The following is a 17903-nucleotide window of genomic DNA, read 5'->3' as shown; positions in this document are numbered from 1 at the left end:
AGGCACAAGAAACAAAAACAAACAAAAAATCATATGAATAACAGATTAGTTATGCAAAATGCAAACAAAAAGGTGTATAACAAATTACGATGTATTGGAAAGAAAATACAAAAATATATTATATTAAAAATGCATTCAAATTTACGATTCTGGACTTGTGTTTTCAATAACTAGGGACCTGGCCAAATTGCGCGCGCATGCCAGGCGCAAAATATTGAGAATCTCATCTATATTTTCCGCGCGATAGTCCTTGAACACGGTCTCTGCATTTTTCTGCTGGTTTAAAAGAATACATTAAAATTTGCTTACAAATTGTAGGGGTCTGCTTTGGACAACATACGTTTCCTAATTTGTCCGTGTTACGCTCTATAATGGGCACCAGCTCCGTCTCCAAATGATGCAGAATCGCTACAGTTTCATTTGAGAAGATTTTCGGATCCTTCGACTCCAGCAGTGGCACTGTGTCAATGAGCAAAGAGGGCCAGAAGCTGGTGTGGGGGAAAAACATTTAAATTGCATGGATCGGATCTCTTTCAAATTAAACACTTACTAATCTGGAGTTATTTTGGAGTTCAATAGATTGACCAGTAGCTCGACCGCAGCCAGAAAATCACGGTTGCGATATAGCTCGTAGAACTCAAAGTACTTGAAGAGGAAAACTAATCGCGGCGAGATGAACATGCTACTTTTAATGTGGACAATGACATCCGGACAAAGCATATTGCCCGTCCGAGAATAATTCTATAACGACGGGTAAGAGAATGCTTTGATTAATGCTTATGATTTTGGATATATGGCGTCACCTTCAATATAAAGTCAGCTATTCCCGTGACCAACAGCACATCCTTAGACCGTATGCCCCATTCTAAGGCGTTGCCATAGCGCTCATCATCGAATGATTGCCTGGACAGGACTTTGCATATCTCCTGCTCCACATCAATCAGGCCCCGCTTCCTGGCTACGCTCATGATCTTAAGGGCATGCCGGTCGCTACGCAGCGATATGCGAGGCAGAAGTAGCTCCATGGCCGCTTTACCTTCCTGCTTGCAACAGTCCAAATAATCAATTCCCAGCTGCCATAGGCTCCGTGTGCTCATCAAATAGCTGCCATACTCGTATATCATAGAGTGGCGCAGTGCCGGAAGATCACTAAAAATGTATGATAAATCGTTAACAAAGAAAAACGAACAACTTAAAAATGAAATCATCTTACATGTTGTTTTGCTCAAAATAGCCCTTTAACTCTCCGGAATGATAGATCAAATCAATCATATGTGTGGTTAGCCAATTGGTGTCGTTGATCCTCTGGGTATCATAAATGAAGAGCCTTAGATCATGCTCCATGAGCTGCGAGATCATTCGGGCCATGTTGTTCAACTGGCTGCAGGGCCGGAGAAGTGTCCACCGATTCAACCAATTGGCCGCAGCAATTTTCAGCTCGAAGGGCTTGCAGGTGGGTTTGGTGTAGAGCAGGTAGCCAGGTAGGAACTCGTACCATTCGTTTGACTCCTTGATGCCGGCATCCCAGTGCTCATTGCTGCCTGTGACAAGCTGAAGGATCTGCTCGAGCTCTGGCTCAGACTGAAATGCATTTGCCTGGATCTTACGCTCCGCATCCACATGCCAATGCTCCCATTGCGAGTTGAACTTCTTCAGTGGAAATCCTTCCTTACAGACGGGCATGGATGCAAGTATCAGTTCTACTGCCTTGAAAGCTGGTTGGCTAGCCTTGCGATTCTGGCGAAGGATGGCACGTGTGACGTCCAGGGCGCCAACCATGACTAGAGACTTTAGAACGTTCCAATAATCATCATTCTCACTGGCCTCTTCAGCCATCAGTAGAAAATCGGTCGCTCGATCCTCGATTTGCGGTGCATAAAAACGTGCCCAGTTGAGCAGCTGGGGAACAATAAGTTGACTTTGCTGCATGTAGAGAATCTCGAAGAGATGCCAGAGGCACTCTGCCGCATAGAAGACAATGACGGTTTCGCTAATGCGTTGCTGACGCTCTCCATCCATCTGTACCTCTGGCGACTTTTTAGCATGCTCCAGCCTCTCAAGGCTGGCCCGCACTACACTGCGGTACGTGTGTGAAATTCTCAGATATTCTGCCCTTGGAGCCTTCTGACCCAATTCTTGCAACGTTGCAAAGGTGATGTTCGACTCGGCAAGCAGACTTCGCAGTACAGGCTCGTCGAACAGTGTAGTCTCTTGAGCCAGATAGATGAGCACGGGATCCTGGCCGGCTGTTTCGCTGGGGACATCTCTTGAATTCCACTTGACGTGACGGTAGGCACTGAGCGCTATTTTAGAACCCGGCACAAAAACGCCGGTGAGTGTGTTTCCAAAGCGGGTGGCCAGGGCGTCGCCAAGCTCCTAAAACGGTTCGTTATTTGGTTAACAGATAACAATATATCATACAAAACTACTCACAAAAGTGGATACTGTGTTATCATTCATTTTAAATCTCCTTTAATAAAATAAAAAATGCACAGAAAAGAAGCGCAACTCGCAACGCACGATTTATATATATTTTTAGGTATTTTTTAACGCTTGAAGCAGTGCTCGAAAACAACTCGGACCTACGGTTGCAAAACAATTATATCGAAAAAAAGTTAAATAATTTTAAAAAGGAGTAAGAGTTATCTATAAAGTTTAAAACTATCTCAACGAAGTTGTGTAGTTTATGTATTGGAATCGAGATATATATACAGGAATCTAATTAAATGTATTAATAGGTAAAAAACATATCAAAATTGGAATCCAAATTTTAACATAAATTAATTTTAATTAAATAAAGGTGTAGTTATCGTGTAGTTAAAAAGGATGAAGAGGATGGATCTACAAGAAGAATTTACAATCGTTAATATATTCCGCCATTTAACTCAAGTAGTTTAACTATTGAAATATAGGGGGCTTAAGTTCGGTTCTTCATCATACGAGACGCAAAAACCAATCAAAGTCAATTATTTAATAAGGCAGTCAAGTAGGAAATTGATTGATTATTCGGATAAAATTATGTGGGCAGGCCTATGTTCTATCTAGCTAGTAATATTCTACGGAATATCAAAATCGAGGAATATGTAAAATATAACTTGAATTCGTCAGTATATTTACGGTATATTTTTAAAATGAGACGGTAGATTTTGGTATATTTCTGAGGGTCGGTATATTTTAACGATAATTCCAGTGTTGTAATTTATAACGTTTATAAGCAATGGATTTGAATGATATTTTTGCAGTAAAGCAGCTGCTCGAGAAAAATGTCGATAAAATGCACGCTAAATTAAACAACTTTAGGCGTCACTTGGATGTTTTGTACACAGATCTTCATCATCGTTGGGTGAACATGGCTAAGACGGATCGAGAACCTATCGGTCTGCACGATGCCTTGCTAAGCAGCATGAATAGTTTCAATAAATGTGTGATCAAGTGTAACATGCACTAAACAGTCTCGAATCTTTGGTCGCCGACATCGCCGAGCCTCTGCAGCGCAATGACTTCGTCACGAACACTAACAAAGATGGGATTGTAGTTGAAAATATCTTGATTGAACGTCCACACCGACGACCGATAATCCAACAAATGGCGGAATCCAAGTATATATGTAATTCCAATTGATCAGTCGGCAGCGGTAGGTTAGGTTAGGTTAGGAGAATCGAGGTGTTTTTAGCATAGGCCAGCAGTTCCTGTGGCGTCCTTTTGGAGGCATCTTCCAGTGATGCCAGCACTGGGGCGCCCAGGTATCTCCTCCTTGCCCTTGAGAGAGCCGGACAGTAGCAGATGAGATGTTCCAGGGTTTCGATAGCCCCAGGTTCATCACATTTCCTACAACTGTCTCTGTTGGTGATGCCTAGCTTAGCTGCATGTGCAGCAGCCAGACAGTGACCTGTAAGTATTCCCACTAGCAATCTACAGTCTTTTCGTGGTAGGTGCAGTAGGTAGTGGCTAAGTTTCTCGTTGCGTTCCTTGCACATTATCTTCGAGGTTTTGCAGGTGGTGGTACTGTTCCACCTGTTATCAGTCTGTGTTCTAGCCTGCTTCTCTAGATCGCATTGCAGCGTTCTAAGGGAGCGGCAGTGCGAGATGTGGAGTCAACACAGTGTCCAGCCAGGCCGGTTTCGGATAGTCTTTCGCTATCAACGCGTTCGAGTTGGTTGAATAAACCGGATGCAGAAGTCCCAAAGCAAAAAGCAAAGCCCATTACGTCCCCACAGCACACTTCAGCACAGCTACAGGACACGGCCACTGTTTCCGCTAAAACAAAAACCATGCTGCCTGTTTCACCACGTAAACGTATCCTCGAGCCACCGAAATGCGGAAGAACAACATCCAGCAGTGAAATCTATCATCAGATCGTAAAGAACATAGCCGCCTTTCCAGAGGGAAGTGTGATAAAGGCTGAATTGATGCATCTAAACATAGCTTTGGGGAGATATTTGCGGTGTACGATTGCCACTACGGGGTCATTCCACGTGTCACAATCAATGATTATGTGGATGAGGGTGGCTATGATGCCTATTTGATTGATTTCGGCGAGCATATACACATGACTGGCGACGAGAATATATTTGCCCTACCAGATGACATACGGCTGCTGCCGGAGGAGGCCATCAGATGCTTCTTCAAAGAAGGCGATGTCTCCCATATGACCGAGTTCCGATTGACAAGAGTGGCCTTGCGTGTTTTGGAAAAATGTGACGATTTAATAGTTGAACTGGCCGTCAAAATCCTGTCAAATCAGCTGCAGCCGATTCTATTCAAGATCAGTCCGTGCCAACCAAGACAAATGGGCCACAGTTAGGAGTGGCAGTCGATTCTAATGGAGTAGAGTCCGATTCCGCGGCTCCAACCACCGCCAAGCGACAGGACCCACAGCTTACCAAGGAAATCTGTTCTATTAAAGATCAGTCCACTTCCTCTTGCCCACCAGCAGAGCTCTTGGCAGTTGATTCCTACCCAGATCAGTCAAAAGCAGACCCCCAAAGCCCGCAGTTAGGCAAGGCAGTTAGGGACATGCCATACGGGGGCCCACAGTTAAGTGAGGCAGACATGGCCATGCTAAACACGATTGATGAAGGCACCAGTGACTCCTTAAAGGCTGTACTGGGCTTCAGGCCCAAAGACGAACAAGGAATCTGTGGGCATTACGATCTTAATCTCAATGGCTGCTTCAAGGGTAAGTCTGTGCATAGAAAACAATCAAACTCCCAAGAAAAGTCTTGATAAAATTCATGTTTCCCATTAGGTAGACACTGTCGCTTGTTGCATGAGTTCTTTGCACCTCAGGGCGTCACCAAGGACTTTGAGGTGGTAGACGCTCTGCCGAAAACCGAGTTTGATCCGCCATTTCCAAGAAAATTAGGAAGCATTGTGGAAATGCAGTTCCACGGTAGTCTATGCCCAAATTGTAGATGTCTCTTCTCCTCTGGTATGGATCAAGAATGATGTCCTAGGGGCCAAGAGTCAGTTCGAGCAGAAACCGCATATGTTGGACATACTCAACGTGGAGGAAGACGTGGTGCTGGCTTTGAGATTCTGGCGATCTGGCCGAGCAACTGATAAAGCGCGGCTATGCACAGCCCGATGAGGACGGTCCTAAACCATATGATTCTGATCTTGATCTGTAAACGTATTTCCTTTTCTTGGTATACGAAGTATAACATAGTCATTCATATAGCACTCCAATAGTTCTTAATTAAATTTTTGAACACCCACAACACAATCGAACACAACGGAGACGGTGCTGGAGTAGTTCGGTTTTTAAGCAAACATTGACTATTGCTGTAGACTGAGAAACATGGATATGCTTCCTGGCGGAGCCATCTATTTATGCCCTTTGTAGATAACTTTGATTAACGAATCCTTCTTTGGTTTTTTTTAGTACCACATCCACACCAAATAAACAAAACATATGTATATGTTCAGGGGTATATTCCTCATTTCTCTCACACGTCAAGTCGCTTGATTAATGTTTTTCTTGGGACTCGCCCAATTACCAAGGAAAGGCATAAAACGCAAAGCAAAGGCCAATGACAAGCAGCAGCAAAAGCCTCAAAACTAAAACAATAATAATAATTGCCTCTAATGTGCAAGCGCAAAAAAATCAAAGGACACCGAGCTATTGTCGTGGTCTCGTCCTGGATCCGGTGCGGTGGGGGGTGCTAATAGATTATGCCGCAACGATTAGAAAGGCAATAAATAACACCTGGCCGGGATCACATGCGTGTTTGGCTCGACCCGCACATGTGGGTGGGTGGGGGCGAGAGCACATTGAGGACAGGTCCTTCGCTCTTTTGTCCTGGTGTTGACAATTTAAATGTTTCGGCCAAAAGGGTAATAGCTGAAGGCTCAAGGGTCGCGTCCCTCAGAGCTGGGATGAGCTTCGGACTGGACTGTGAATTGCAACAACTGACTGGAGTTGTAGGAACGAAATCTACCATGTACTCGTACTCCCTTAAGTGGACCTTGGACTCGCTCAATTTCCAGATTCTAATCACTTTCAGGAAGGAGAATAGTTTTGTTCCCATCGAAATAGATAGGCAGAGTCACCTGCTATGTTCTACATGCCTCTATTCGCTTTTGTGGCCAACCCCTGGCCATAATTAGGCGGCCAGTTAAGTGTCAAAAGGATGGCAGACCCCAATCCCCGATCCCAGACATATGTTCTAAAGCATAATGATGATGACAATGATGGGCACTGAACCACCCCAAGTTCCATAGTTTTATAGACACACATCTTGTTTGATTTGGTGGCCTTCTTAGCATGAATTTTAATACACTGATACAATTTCGATTGCTTTTTGGGTGGGTGTACGTTTGTCTGCCTATGTTGGAAGAAACTCAACTCATTTAACGAAACAAGAAGCGAAATAAATATATTTGGTGAGAGTCCATCCTTAGCAGCTGGACCCGCGCTGAGGGCAATTGCCAGTGCTGCTGGTGGAAGCCTCCGGGCTGCCACCGTGAAGCATCTGAAAGGCGGCAATGCGCTGCCATGTCTGCTTGAAGTGGCGCGCAGATCGGGAATTGGACAGCTTCGCAAAAGGTCCCAGCGTGCGATACCCATTGCCAATGTAACGTACGAAGCCCTTGGCAGTGAGGTACATGAGGGCTGTCTTCACCTGGGCTTCCAGATCGCCACAGGCGAATGGTCTGTGATGATGGAGGAATATATTGTTTGGCTTACATGTGTGCATTGTGAGATTATTGTAATGCATGTCTTACTCCTTTTTTAGCATCTCTATGATAGTAGCCTCCTGTATGCCATCGACGTAGCTGGGATGATCCTGAAAGACGCGCACCATGTCCATGATGTAGAGCGGCAAGTGGATATGATAAGCGTTGAAGGGCAGACTCGAAGTGCTCGGCGCACAGTCGCCAATCGGTGCCTCGTCAGACATATTGATTGGTCTCGTGGCAGTTCTATATTTATTCGTATTCTACAATATTTTTTCGCCTGTATCTCGGACAAGCAGAACGGGGCTTATACATATATCACATGTATGTGAACTCATTTTAGGCAGGGGCTACTTAGTCATGCCTACTCGGAGTTGTGTTGCCTCAAATCCCAAGCGCTAATGTCATCCAATTAGAGGTGTCATTAACGGTTTGTCGGTGTCGAGGTCCCTTGTGCTCTCCAATTATTGACCCAGTAAAATAGAGTACAAATATTGAAACAATTACATGTTCGGGGTTTTTATTACTTGGTAATTTGCCCAATACTTATAGTAAAATAGTCTCTGTCCGAAGGGTTCTCTCCGTTCCTCCCATTGCATTAGTCGTAGTCCTTCGGATGGGAGGCAATTTATAGATTTCTCTACTAATTGTATTCCTAAAGACATATATGCATAGTATAGTTTTTAAATATGTATGGTAAACCCGTTCTTCTATTAGATCAGACATGTCACCCCAGCACGCAATCCTCCTATTCCGTATTCCGGATTCCACCCATTGTCGGGCGACGCGCCATAAAAGACATCGAATAATAGACATAACTCAGTGCCACGCCAGTCAAAGGGTTAACTGTGGCAAAACTTTTACCCACAGATAATAAATTAGCGCATACCTTACGAAATGTTATGAGGATGCGACTGTTTTGCCGTCTAACTTCCGGCTACGATGTGGTGCCCGGGGCTCAAACTGCCAATTAACCTTTACAAACAGGTGACACTTTCTCAACTGCACGGCACGGGACGAAATTTGATGGGATGGTATGGGGCACATGAACGGGTTGAACGAAGACTCGTGCTGGAAGACGGTAAAAGTAGCGTTCCGGGACTTCTACGCCAAGGGGGGATTGTAACTTCTTAGATTATCTTTGAGTGAAACAATATGGAAAACCATACTGCACTACACTGTCGTTATATGAATATTTCTTTTTTGGTGGTGGTACGGTGGGAATACTCGTATGCAAATAACTCTTATTTGGTTCTTCTCTGTTCAAATTCTGGAGAGTCATGCTTGATCAAATTGGAGTTGCGATTAGTTTGCTTGATGTCTTCTTTTGAAGGATTCGCCAAATCGGGGTCGGGTCGCTCTGACGTTGCACTTTTTGGCTTGCTTCCTGGAGTTACGTTTCCTGGGATGAAGAGTAATAGATATAGCTTATTGCAAAAATCGATTGGCATTAGTCCGCCCCTTTTTACAGACTATTACAGCAACTTTCCCCAATAAAATGACGGTCGAGACTCGGCATTCCCATTGGCCAGTTCAGTCTCTGCCCCCTGGACTTTCCACAACCTCTTGCGCCGCATAACAGTTGGTCAACTCCTATATAACCTGGGGCTGTGGCTGTGGCGGGTGGGTAAATCAGGGCGACATGTGGTCAACTTGAGGCCGGGGACTGGGTGGGTGTAGTCCCACTAACCAGTTATATGAAGTCCTTGTAACCGGGCAGCAATATAAATGCCAGTCGGCGTGGAAAAGTGTCATGTATTTGACGAATAATTACCGTCAACATTGCGTGATTGGTTGAATCAGACGGGAGGGCGTTTTGGCTGGCTTAGGACTTAGCCGAGGTCCCCAACCAAATCGGCTGCCCGTGGTGGGGTTGCCAGGGGTATGCGGATGGGGTTGTGTGACAGGAACCTATAATTACCAGACCAGGCAGGTGGTCGCCAGACCAGGAATCCACCTTTTAGTGCTCCGCTTTTAGACACACCGCGGACGTTGCCGCGAACGGAAGTCCGAGGCTTATCGCCAGAATGTTGGCCGGGATGCATTCACCCGCATCGCCTTCAGCTCAGTCACAGGCACCGCCGCCGACGCCCTGCAAATCGCCCATCCTGGACGTGACCGAGACCCTGTCGCTTCATAGCGAGATGGAGCTGGAACTCGAACCGAAAAAAGCGTTGTATTCCTTTGGAGCCCCGCACAGTCACGGTCACAGCCACAGTCATAGCCTACGTCTGCCGGGCCTCAGTATTCCCAACCTGATCAATAGCAAGAATTCCACTCTGCCCGCCTTCGAGTACATTGCTCCGCCGAACCACGCCCTGCAGGCCCTGGAGTTTCCCCTGATGGAGTTGAATCATCGTGTGGGTGTGGGTGTAGTTGGCGGCATGTTTCCCGGCTTCTTGCACCGACGGTCACGCGGCGAGAAGCGACCGATTCCGGATGCCCAGAAGGATGCCAAGTACTATGAGCGGCGCAAGCGGAACAACGAGGCGGCGAAGAAGTCACGGGATGCCCGCAAGATCCGAGAGGATCGCATTGCCTTTCGGGCCGCTCTTCTCGAGCAGGAGAACTCCATTCTACGGGCTCAGGTGCTGGCCCTACGCGACGAATTGCAGACGGTGCGGCAGCTCCTGGGTGCCACCGCCGCCGGTGGCCTGCTCTCGATGCCTCGCCAGATGTGAGACGAAGCCTATGGGGCAAGTGCTTTGTACATACAAGTAAAGTGAGGGAGTGATCTAGCTGTAGTTCTGCGGTGCATGTTTGTTAATAAATTTTTGAATTTATCTAAATCCTCCTGTTTAAATTCGAGTGTTTCGATTTGCTGCTTTTTGAAGTTGGCTCCTGTCCCAGCTTCAACGTCCCTTGGTTCTGAAATACCCGAATGTGTATTTTTGGCTCACCGCAAGTCAACAGGAGTGTTAGTGGCGTTGGGGTACGGATGTGACTGGTTTATGTATTTCCTCAGTCGATAGTATAGTCCTTTCTATCTGCTATTGCAGAGTGTCATCTATCAGCCTAATGAAAAGCTTGAAAAATAAGGGAAAACGAACGAATAAGTGTTTTTCCTGATCGAGTGCAAGATACTAGAAACATAAAGAACATATTTCGAGGACTACTTAATTTAATTATAGAAAATATTAGACTTCAATTGAATTTCGACGAGTATTGGCTATTGAGAATGGTTTTTCAAGTTCCAAGGATGATCGACTTATTAATCCACTGGGGTAGAGCCACCGAGTTTCTTGAACCATGAGTAGACGCATAGCCAAAAGTACACGGTGAGAACTGTGGGCCAAATAGCGATATGCTGGTTTTTTTTTTTCCCAGAAATGACACGAGAAACATGCTTACCCAAAGATATGATCATGACAATAATGGATTCTGTGTGGATTGGTTGGTAATTATGTATCTTATTACCTAAACCGTAACAGATCAACCAAATTATGCCCACTATAAGGACAATTACGCGTATGATACCAGTTATCAAGTAGAGAATAACCAGCTCTTTCTTAGGCTGCAAATAACAGGAAAAAGAGTGGTTTACAATAATGCGTCCCATACCTTAAGGATTTCTCAAGGACACATACCACGAAAATGGAAACAATTAGCAGGACGCAGGCCACAATGTGAAGAATGGAGACAATCAAGCTGAGATAGTAAACCACATCCACGTGCATTCCTGAAATATAGACACATGATTTAGACACGTTTAAGATTACGTACTCGACTTACCTCTGCACACCCCACCGAGAATAGAACACAGTATTAATTCCACGATCCCAATAAGTAACATACCCCATTTTAGCTCCAGAAGGCAAAAAACCTTTTTGATCTGAATCATTTTCACAGTTTATAATAATTTCCAAATTATTTGGCAATGTTTTTCTGTCTAGCTGTTGTTAATTTCAAGACTACCTTGATCTCATTAAAATTTAGATCTGGGCAATTCCTCTATATATGAGAAATTATACTCCCAGACTTGCATTCCAGCGTTTTAAGGGCTGTAGTTAGGGTGTCAATATTCACCTAGGCCCATTTTGAGCGTATAGGAAGGGCTCGGTTAGATTCTTTTAAAATATGAAAAAGTATACAGATACAACAGCTCAAACTCCATTGACAAGGAAAATACGATTACCATCGGCTTTAATTTGTAAAAATTCTCATAGAAATATCGAAATATTCTAACAAATGTGCATGTGCATAAGGTAAAGATATCAACGTATACTATAGCTTTGCGAAAGCCCTGTCTTTCCCGTTGCCTTTTCTAGCCATGCGGGGTGTGGGCTCCTAGTCCTGTTTTGGCTTATCCTCGCCGAGAAGGAAGCGTCGAACGATAGGCAGCTTGTAGATCGGCACCGAGAGCACAGCACCAACACAGGCACCAATCCAGTAGACAATGATGTGCTCGAAGTTGGTGTGGCCGCGACATCCCCACTTGAGGGCGGTGGCCAACACCGGATTGAAATAGCCGCCGGAGAAGTTGAAGGCTGCAAGCAGGGCATAGTTGAAAGCGTAAACTACTTGAGACCAGATGACAGCAGTTGGAAGGCACGCTTTAAGCGGGCGCACGCTTACCTGCCACCACCAGGCTGGTGCCGATAAAGGAGTCGATGTAGCTGGCGAACTTGGGCTCCTTGTCGCTGAGGGTTTTCGATGCCAGACGGCACAGTAGTGTGGCCACGCCCTCAATCACGGCTCCCAGGTAGGGGCTGACCTGTAGATCGGCACTGCAGGACTCGAAGGCCCGTCCCTTGTGGGTTTCCGCGAACTCCAGCCACCAGAAGACTTGCACGATGCGGTAGACGCAGCAGCCGCCCATCAGCTCGGCCCATGTTCGCAGTGCCATCTCCTTGAAGCTGGTGCGCCCCTCCAGTACGTCTTCCATGTGCGTGTAGGGGCAGGCGGAGGCGTCGCCCCAGACCTTCCCCCACCACACCGTCAGCACGAACAGGCAGACAGCATAGGCCGCCACACCAAAGTTGTCCGCCACTGACAACGGCAAAACCTTAGCCCACACTCGAGTCCATCGCACATGCACCACTCACCACTCATAACTCACCTATGATCAGCTCGAAGCAACAGGCACAGAGCTCGGCGGCGGCTATCGCCTCGTTGACCAGAATGGGCACGATTCCCTCCCGTGTCACCAAGCGCCGGCTAACCAGGCGGGCAATCTGGGCAGCCACACAGCAGCCGACCATAAAGATCCCGCTGACACCCAGCGATGCCATCGACATGTCCTAAAAATATTTGAATAAGTCCATTGAAAGACCAGGCACTCCTTAGTGATTATACATATATGATATGAAAACAATGCTGACTTTAAGACTTCTCCTGCCTCAACCTTGGCCGGGTATGGATGATGGCAACACTTTTGTTTCTAGTAAAATTGGTTTTCTATGCATAGGCATGTTCATGTCACACACTACTTAATCTAAGCACACAAAAAAATGGACTAAAAATAGATACGATACTGTTCTTTCTTTGAATCCCATTTGCTCTTATTGCAATTATTGTGTTTTTCTGAAATGATTTGACCTCGCACCACACTGCTAGAAGTGACTTAAACTCAAGTTCAAGTTTTTTTTTTGTGCATGAAATGTCCGGTGCTATGATGGATTGTCCCAGAAAATACATACTACGCAATTGGAGGATTGGATACAATACAATGTGTGTCCCGTAGGGCCGCCGCGAACACTGAGAATTGGCCGCTGACTGATATTTTGTGCTAGCGAATTATTTATTGATCGTTCTCTTTGCTCGCCGGGCAGTCATCTGGCTTTGGTTATAATTAAACTAATGCTCAATATGCGCACTGTTGACGTCATAGAATGCTCTTTGGCACCTGCTGAAATTCAAAAAGCGCGGCCAATACAGCATGACTGAATGGGCAGCACTGGCCAATACATGTGCCAGCGCCGAGGGTGCGCATCCTGTGGAGGGGGAAGATTAAATAAGGCAGTAAGCAGGGGGCAAATTAAATAAGACAGTAAGCATAGCAAAAAAGGATTGAATATCACTAAATGGCTACATTGAGCGACTAACGTGTCTGATCATGTCGTCTGTGGCTGGCTGGCTCCGCCGGAGCGATCAGCTCGAAAAGCAGCTGTTTCGCACTTGCGTGTTCCTAACGCGTTTCGTGTGGATCAGCTGGCAATGTGCCCGTTGGTGGATGTGTCATCGATAACTGCACAGCTGATTGATTATATTTTCAAAACAAACGCAAGTAAGTTTTTTTTACATAAGAAAACCGAGGTTTTTTTAATATATGAGATAAATTTAAATACATTTAGTGTTACAACAACTGTGCAGATCTCATATTACAAGAGTAAGATGGCCAAGCTCTGTGCCTGCAGCGATACAACAGTTGCATCAACGCCGCCTTGGAACTGCACCCAAAAAAACCCCGATCCTCGCTGAAACTGGCTTTTCCGAATGGCGGACCATTTACAGCCTGCCGTCAATACGCCTGGTGGCTGCATTTAATAGGTTAAAAATCTACCAGGCTGTTCTTACAGCTGCGGGAGCTCCCATTGCCTTTGCTCTCGAACAGTCCGGACACGCTACGGATGCACTGGGAATCTATGCCGCCATAGGGGTTAGTGGGCTGATAACCCTAACCCTAGCCAGTTTTGCAGCGACAAATCTCGTTGGATTTATCTACATCAACGAGCAGCAGGACATGCTGAAGCTTGCCTATGTGGATTTCTGGGGCCGCCGTGTAGAGACTTTGGTGGAGACCGATGATTTGCTCCCCAGCTGGGAACGGGGGACAATGAGCCAACTGAGATTCTTTTTGCCCATAACCCTGCGGAGTGATGCCAAAAGGCGCTACAAATTGTTGAATCGTTTTGGCAACATTGCCGATCCGCAACTGTTTGAGGGTCTCTTTGGAGATTAATACCTAAGAAGCATAAGATTGTAGACACTTGTTACTAGTTACTAGGTGTGCAAACGTTTAATTGTACAGTCCTAACATCAAGAAAATAATATCATCTAAGTCTAATTGTTGAGAGATTGTATTCGCAGGATTTGCTCCTACAATAATTTCCTTTATTATTTTCCCAAAGCGATGGCCTCTTCTACCTGCAATATAATAATGTAAGATATAAATATAGCAACGTATGGCTGCCCCCGGAACCTACCGTATCGGGCAGCTTCATGTGAAAGGTTTCCGGCAGCAGCAGCGAAAGGAGACCAGCAATCAGCGAGGCGGCTCCAAAGAGCAGCAGTGGTAGGGGCTCGTAGTATGATCCCTGCGTGGATGAAAACGATGGCTAAAACTGTTTGATTGAATGTATAAATAACCTACCAGCAGCGGCACAAAGGGAGCCAGCATGGCACCACAGCGAGCAAAGGTGGACATGACACCAACGCCTCCACTACGTATGACCTATGGAAGATTACAACCATGTGAACTAGTCTATCAAATTAGTCAATTTGAAGGTCTTCACAAACCGTTGGCATCATTTCCGCGGTGTACGTATAGATGACGGCAAACGAGGACGTGATGCCCAGCTTTCCAATGAGAAAGAGCGTCACAATCAACCAGTTGGCACCTTAGATGGAATTATAAAAGAAGACACATTATTCGCATTTAAGAAAAAGCACGCATAAACTATGACTAAAGCGGTATGCAACCAAACATGGAGATGGACCCCGACTCCACGAATATTTACCCTCAGCTTGAAGTCCGCTGGGATTTCCCTCGACTTGTACTTTGCAGGCATGCACAGAAAGCGCTCGCATTAAAATTAGTTTTAAGTCTAAATTGTTAAGTCTACCACATACGCATAGTCATATAGCCGCTGGCCACACAGGTGATCGAACAGAGCAGCAGGGATCCAGACAGAGCAAGTTTGCGGCCTAGTTTTCGCAGGCACAGCTGTAAAAAGATGGATCATAAATTTGGGACGATTTCTGATGGATACTGATACTGAACTTACCCACGCCAAGCTGTAGCCGGGGATTTCCACAAGGCAGACCAGGGTAAAGTTCAGATACTTGTTGCCACTCAAGCTGGTCGAGTTCAGGGAGAGTCCATAGTAGACGATGGCATTGACGGCCCAAATGAAGAGCATGTTCACATAGCGAATAATCAAAACATGAGATGCAAAAACCTCCTTGACGGCCAGCCAAATTTGGTTATTTTCTTGTTTCTCCTTCGGATCATAGTCGGTACTTTCCATGTCTAGTTCCTGCTGCTTGAAACTGGCCAGCAACTCAATGGAAATATCCCGGCGATTGACCTCCGCCGCTCTCCGAATAATCACGCCAGCCTTCTCCCGCTGGTTGCGAGCCAATAGCCACCTTACCGACTCTGGCACAATCCAAAAGTATCCCAAAAAGAGCAGCGGTGGTATAGACAGTATAAGCTGTAAGTGCCGCCAATTGGGAATGAACACGGACAACCCCAACAGGGCTTCGCCCACCGCATAGAAATAGTTTAGCACAATGGAGGACATCTCGCGCTTCCTCGGCCCCACCATCTCCACGCCAATAATGAAAGCCAGCGGATACACGCCGGAGGTGCCAACGGCATTTAGCAAGGCAAAGCTCAGAAAACTGATGTAGTCCCAGGCCAGGGCCTGCGCTATTCCAGTCACAGCCATGAACACGATGCAGAACAAGAATATGCGCTTGCGTCCAAATCTGAAAGTGGACAAATCGGAGGATACTGAATGGGTCTATGTTTCGTCGATCAGACTCACCGATCGGCCAGGTAACCGAACAACGCGGTACCGATCACCAGTCCCGCAAAGTGTGTGGTTCCCACAAAGGCCAGCTTCCAGGCATTCTCCTGGCACGTCAGCTGCCACTCCTGCACAATGGTTCGCTCCTGGGTCCCGTACACGAACTGTAGGCAACGCTCCTCCTCCTGTGTGAAGTTATCGGCCGTACATTGTCCCGGCTGTAGAGGGTCCCAGCTGAAACCACTCGTCTCGTTGGCCACATACCGATCGCAGTTGGCTGGCGTGAACAAACCCTTCTTGCTCCAAGTTCCAGGCACAGCTATGTGCAGCCAGTCGGCATGGTACTCTGGCGCCTGGATGCTGTCGCACCCGGGTATGTAGCAGCGGTAGGTGGGTTTGCCAGCAGTGAACACATACGACAGACTGTTTGCTGCGGCAAACAGAACGGGCAGACAGATAAGCAGATAGTTCCGCCGCTGATAGCGTCCGAACTCCCCAATTTGAGTGAGTATTTCATCAAAGTCCAATAGGTCTGTCGTGGCTCCGGCTGCTGAAGGGGACATTTTATCCTTTACCCAAGTGGTATCTGCCGTAGGAATCTTGGTACGTGTTCAATAAGTCACTTAACCGCTGCTCCAGAGTCATGGGATTCGAAGTACATATATTGAAGATTAGTTGATAGACCTATGGGGAGCGTTTGGTGTTTTTGTGTGAATGGAATCTTGGAATATACACAAATATATGTACGTATGTATTTATAGAATATTTATTTTTACCGGCAACAAGGGTTCAAGGGAATTATTTGGTGAATACTTTTTAATTAGTATATATGCTGTACCTTTTTGTAAGCTTATCTAATGTCTGTTACCGATGTCTGTCCACAAGTCATTCAGTAACATTTGTTAATCGGTGGGCATAGCCAATGTATTTGTCGTTATCATCTAAAAGTTAAGCAATTCGTTGTGTTCAAAAAGATTACCCTGAGCTCCGATACTCCTCTAAAAGCATCTGACTACTGGGTATCGTTAAGTCGAGACCCCTGGCTGTGGCAGACGTGTGTGATGGTGTGGCATCTCAGCAACTTATTAATTACAGGAATACTTCATGATCAATGAATGGTTTCAGCGTCTTGGGACGAACATCAAGTAAATATTTCTGTGCATGCATGCAATCCAATCGTGGCCAATTGAGATGAATTGTTGCATGCCACACAGCGGTAAACAAAAGTGTAGAGTGCATCGGGGAGTAGCTGCCGCAGGCCAGCGCTAAATGATTGATGCGTGCTGACTATAAATGGAGATTCTCAGATGCATTATGGATGAGCCATGGGGGGAATTGCCCAGCACGTAGTCTGGGATCCGCATGGGGTTTTGGGTTAGGTGGAAGTGCAACTACCATTAAAATACGCCCATGCCTTATTAATTCATTGAGTTTGTGAGAACATTTGCCAAGCGTTCAGGTGCATTGACTAAGCGTCCAGGGTCTGGGCCAGTCGATAATGGGGACTCTCCCATTATCTAATCGGTGCGGCGTCTTTTTAACGATGCACTTACGAACTTCCAAAAATAATTGTTTCACTTCACACTTGCTCTGCTTGCCACACCACGACCCGCTATTATTGCACTTGACAGGTGTTTTCTAGTTGCTATTAATGCTTCACCCTTCAGTGATTGAGGCGCCAATTACTTTGAACGCTATTGGAGGCCTGTTTTCTGGGTCCGGGATTTTATCCGTTTCGTTCGTGCCATTACCGCTCGCCGAAACGTCTGGCGATATACTGAAATGTCTCAAAACATCATGCAAACACGAACAGAACAGGCCCAAACTTTTACTAGAACGCTATCTTACGCTGTTCTTTCTCGTTCTAAAATCAAAGTAGCCGGCATTAAAATCAATACAACACCTGAGCGGGAGAGCTGGCGTAGTGAGAATTTAAATTCTCCCTGCTCTTGCATTCATAGAACGATTGTTTTTTTCTTTAATCATTTGAAAAAATGAGTCATTTGCCTGCCTCGAAAGAGCAGATCCTAT

The 17903-nt window shown here is 45.9% G+C and overlaps 7 protein-coding genes across 12 annotated transcripts; 2 read left to right on the top strand and 5 right to left on the bottom strand.

Annotated features, from left to right (window-relative positions):
- Nucleotides 1-75: 75 nt before the first annotated feature.
- On the bottom strand, nucleotides 76-2545 carry LOC108159735 (nuclear pore complex protein Nup75). Of its 2 annotated transcripts, none has more exons than XM_017293270.2 (6): nucleotides 2434-2545; nucleotides 1214-2376; nucleotides 804-1149; nucleotides 551-741; nucleotides 341-488; nucleotides 76-276 (listed from the first exon to the last, which is right to left on the bottom strand). In XM_017293270.2, exons 1-6 carry the CDS (start codon nucleotides 2458-2460, stop codon nucleotides 142-144), a joined length of 2010 nt encoding a protein of 669 aa, XP_017148759.1. In that variant the 5' UTR covers nucleotides 2461-2545; the 3' UTR covers nucleotides 76-141. The 2 variants fall into 2 exon arrangements, with proteins under 2 accessions (XP_017148759.1, XP_017148760.1); XM_017293271.2 differs by having other exon boundaries at nucleotides 76-273.
- A 4198-nt stretch (nucleotides 2546-6743) lies between these two features.
- Nucleotides 6744-7517, bottom strand: LOC108160949. The gene is made up of 2 exons (XM_017295240.2): nucleotides 7228-7517; nucleotides 6744-7155 (listed from the first exon to the last, which is right to left on the bottom strand). The coding sequence occupies exons 1-2, from the start codon at nucleotides 7401-7403 to the stop codon at nucleotides 6900-6902; spliced, it is 432 nt and encodes a 143-aa protein (XP_017150729.1). The 5' UTR covers nucleotides 7404-7517; the 3' UTR covers nucleotides 6744-6899.
- A 1616-nt stretch (nucleotides 7518-9133) lies between these two features.
- On the top strand, nucleotides 9134-10277 carry LOC117188458 (hepatic leukemia factor). The gene has a single exon (XM_033392369.1). It carries the CDS (start codon nucleotides 9207-9209, stop codon nucleotides 9858-9860), a length of 654 nt encoding a protein of 217 aa, XP_033248260.1. The 5' UTR covers nucleotides 9134-9206; the 3' UTR covers nucleotides 9861-10277.
- A 5-nt stretch (nucleotides 10278-10282) lies between these two features.
- LOC108158316 lies at nucleotides 10283-11105 on the bottom strand. The gene is made up of 4 exons (XM_017290558.2): nucleotides 10912-11105; nucleotides 10767-10858; nucleotides 10531-10693; nucleotides 10283-10464 (listed from the first exon to the last, which is right to left on the bottom strand). Exons 1-4 carry the CDS (start codon nucleotides 11018-11020, stop codon nucleotides 10391-10393), a joined length of 438 nt encoding a protein of 145 aa, XP_017146047.1. The 5' UTR covers nucleotides 11021-11105; the 3' UTR covers nucleotides 10283-10390.
- A 187-nt stretch (nucleotides 11106-11292) lies between these two features.
- On the bottom strand, nucleotides 11293-12926 carry LOC108160980 (aquaporin-11). Of its 2 annotated transcripts, none has more exons than XM_017295282.2 (4): nucleotides 12819-12926; nucleotides 12239-12419; nucleotides 11755-12168; nucleotides 11293-11696 (listed from the first exon to the last, which is right to left on the bottom strand). In XM_017295282.2, the coding sequence occupies exons 2-4, from the start codon at nucleotides 12414-12416 to the stop codon at nucleotides 11467-11469; spliced, it is 822 nt and encodes a 273-aa protein (XP_017150771.1). In that variant the 5' UTR covers nucleotides 12417-12419; nucleotides 12819-12926; the 3' UTR covers nucleotides 11293-11466. The 2 variants fall into 2 exon arrangements, with proteins under 2 accessions (XP_017150771.1, XP_017150772.1); XM_017295283.2 differs by having other exon boundaries at nucleotides 11295-11666; nucleotides 12819-12925.
- Nucleotides 12927-13320: 394 nt separating this feature from the next.
- Nucleotides 13321-14185, top strand: LOC108159041 (transmembrane protein 186). Its single transcript, XM_017291964.1, has 2 exons — nucleotides 13321-13405; nucleotides 13473-14185. Exons 1-2 carry the CDS (start codon nucleotides 13336-13338, stop codon nucleotides 14078-14080), a joined length of 678 nt encoding a protein of 225 aa, XP_017147453.1. The 5' UTR covers nucleotides 13321-13335; the 3' UTR covers nucleotides 14081-14185.
- On the bottom strand, nucleotides 14112-17820 carry LOC108159036 (organic cation transporter protein). Of its 4 annotated transcripts, none has more exons than XM_017291960.2 (8): nucleotides 16711-17820; nucleotides 15891-16556; nucleotides 15126-15831; nucleotides 14971-15064; nucleotides 14638-14738; nucleotides 14492-14572; nucleotides 14325-14435; nucleotides 14236-14265 (listed from the first exon to the last, which is right to left on the bottom strand). In XM_017291960.2, exons 2-8 carry the CDS (start codon nucleotides 16433-16435, stop codon nucleotides 14236-14238), a joined length of 1668 nt encoding a protein of 555 aa, XP_017147449.1. In that variant the 5' UTR covers nucleotides 16436-16556; nucleotides 16711-17820. The 4 variants fall into 4 exon arrangements, with proteins under 4 accessions (XP_033248255.1, XP_017147449.1, XP_033248256.1 ...); XM_033392365.1 differs by having other exon boundaries at nucleotides 17426-17820; XM_033392366.1 differs by having other exon boundaries at nucleotides 17559-17820.
- Nucleotides 17821-17903: the final 83 nt, after the last annotated feature.

The sequence above is a fragment of the Drosophila miranda genome, chromosome 3 (genome assembly GCF_003369915.1).
Source record: "Drosophila miranda strain MSH22 chromosome 3, D.miranda_PacBio2.1, whole genome shotgun sequence".
NCBI classification, from domain to species: Eukaryota; Metazoa; Arthropoda; class Insecta; order Diptera; family Drosophilidae; genus Drosophila; species Drosophila miranda.
This window is presented reverse-complemented; position numbering and strand designations above follow the sequence as displayed.

Coding starts and splice junctions, on each gene's coding strand:
- LOC108159735 (XM_017293270.2), bottom strand. CDS start 2,460: ATGAATGATAACACAGTATCCACTTTT. Junction 742..803: donor TAGCTGACTTTATATTGAAG/GTGACGCCATAT, acceptor CCGTCGTTATAG/AATTATTCTCGGACGGGCAA. Junction 277..340: donor ACACGGACAAATTAGGAAAC/GTATGTTGTCCA, acceptor CTTTTAAACCAG/CAGAAAAATGCAGAGACCGT.
- LOC108160949 (XM_017295240.2), bottom strand. CDS start 7,403: ATGTCTGACGAGGCACCGATTGGCGACTGTGCGCCGAGCACTTCGAGT. Junction 7,156..7,227: donor ATAGAGATGCTAAAAAAGGA/GTAAGACATGCA, acceptor CCATCATCACAG/ACCATTCGCCTGTGGCGATC.
- LOC117188458 (XM_033392369.1), top strand. CDS start 9,207: ATGTTGGCCGGGATGCATTCACCCGCATCGCCTTCAGCTCAGTCACAG.
- LOC108158316 (XM_017290558.2), bottom strand. CDS start 11,020: ATGATTCAGATCAAAAAGGTTTTTTGCCTTCTGGAGCTAAAATGGGGT. Junction 10,859..10,911: donor TCTCGGTGGGGTGTGCAGAG/GTAAGTCGAGTA, acceptor TCTATATTTCAG/GAATGCACGTGGATGTGGTT. Junction 10,465..10,530: donor TGTCATGATCATATCTTTGG/GTAAGCATGTTT, acceptor TTTGGCCCACAG/TTCTCACCGTGTACTTTTGG.
- LOC108160980 (XM_017295282.2), bottom strand. CDS start 12,416: ATGTCGATGGCATCGCTGGGTGTCAGCGGGATCTTTATGGTCGGCTGC. Junction 12,169..12,238: donor TTGCTTCGAGCTGATCATAG/GTGAGTTATGAG, acceptor TGCCGTTGTCAG/TGGCGGACAACTTTGGTGTG. Junction 11,697..11,754: donor CACCAGCCTGGTGGTGGCAG/GTAAGCGTGCGC, acceptor GGTCTCAAGTAG/TTTACGCTTTCAACTATGCC.
- LOC108159041 (XM_017291964.1), top strand. CDS start 13,336: ATGTGCCCGTTGGTGGATGTGTCATCGATAACTGCACAGCTGATTGAT. Junction 13,406..13,472: donor TATTTTCAAAACAAACGCAA/GTAAGTTTTTTT, acceptor AAATACATTTAG/TGTTACAACAACTGTGCAGA.
- LOC108159036 (XM_017291960.2), bottom strand. CDS start 16,435: ATGTCCCCTTCAGCAGCCGGAGCCACGACAGACCTATTGGACTTTGAT. Junction 14,739..14,970: donor CAGCGGCTATATGACTATGC/GTATGTGGTAGA, acceptor ATTCCATCTAAG/GTGCCAACTGGTTGATTGTG. Junction 14,573..14,637: donor CCGCGGAAATGATGCCAACG/GTTTGTGAAGAC, acceptor AATCTTCCATAG/GTCATACGTAGTGGAGGCGT.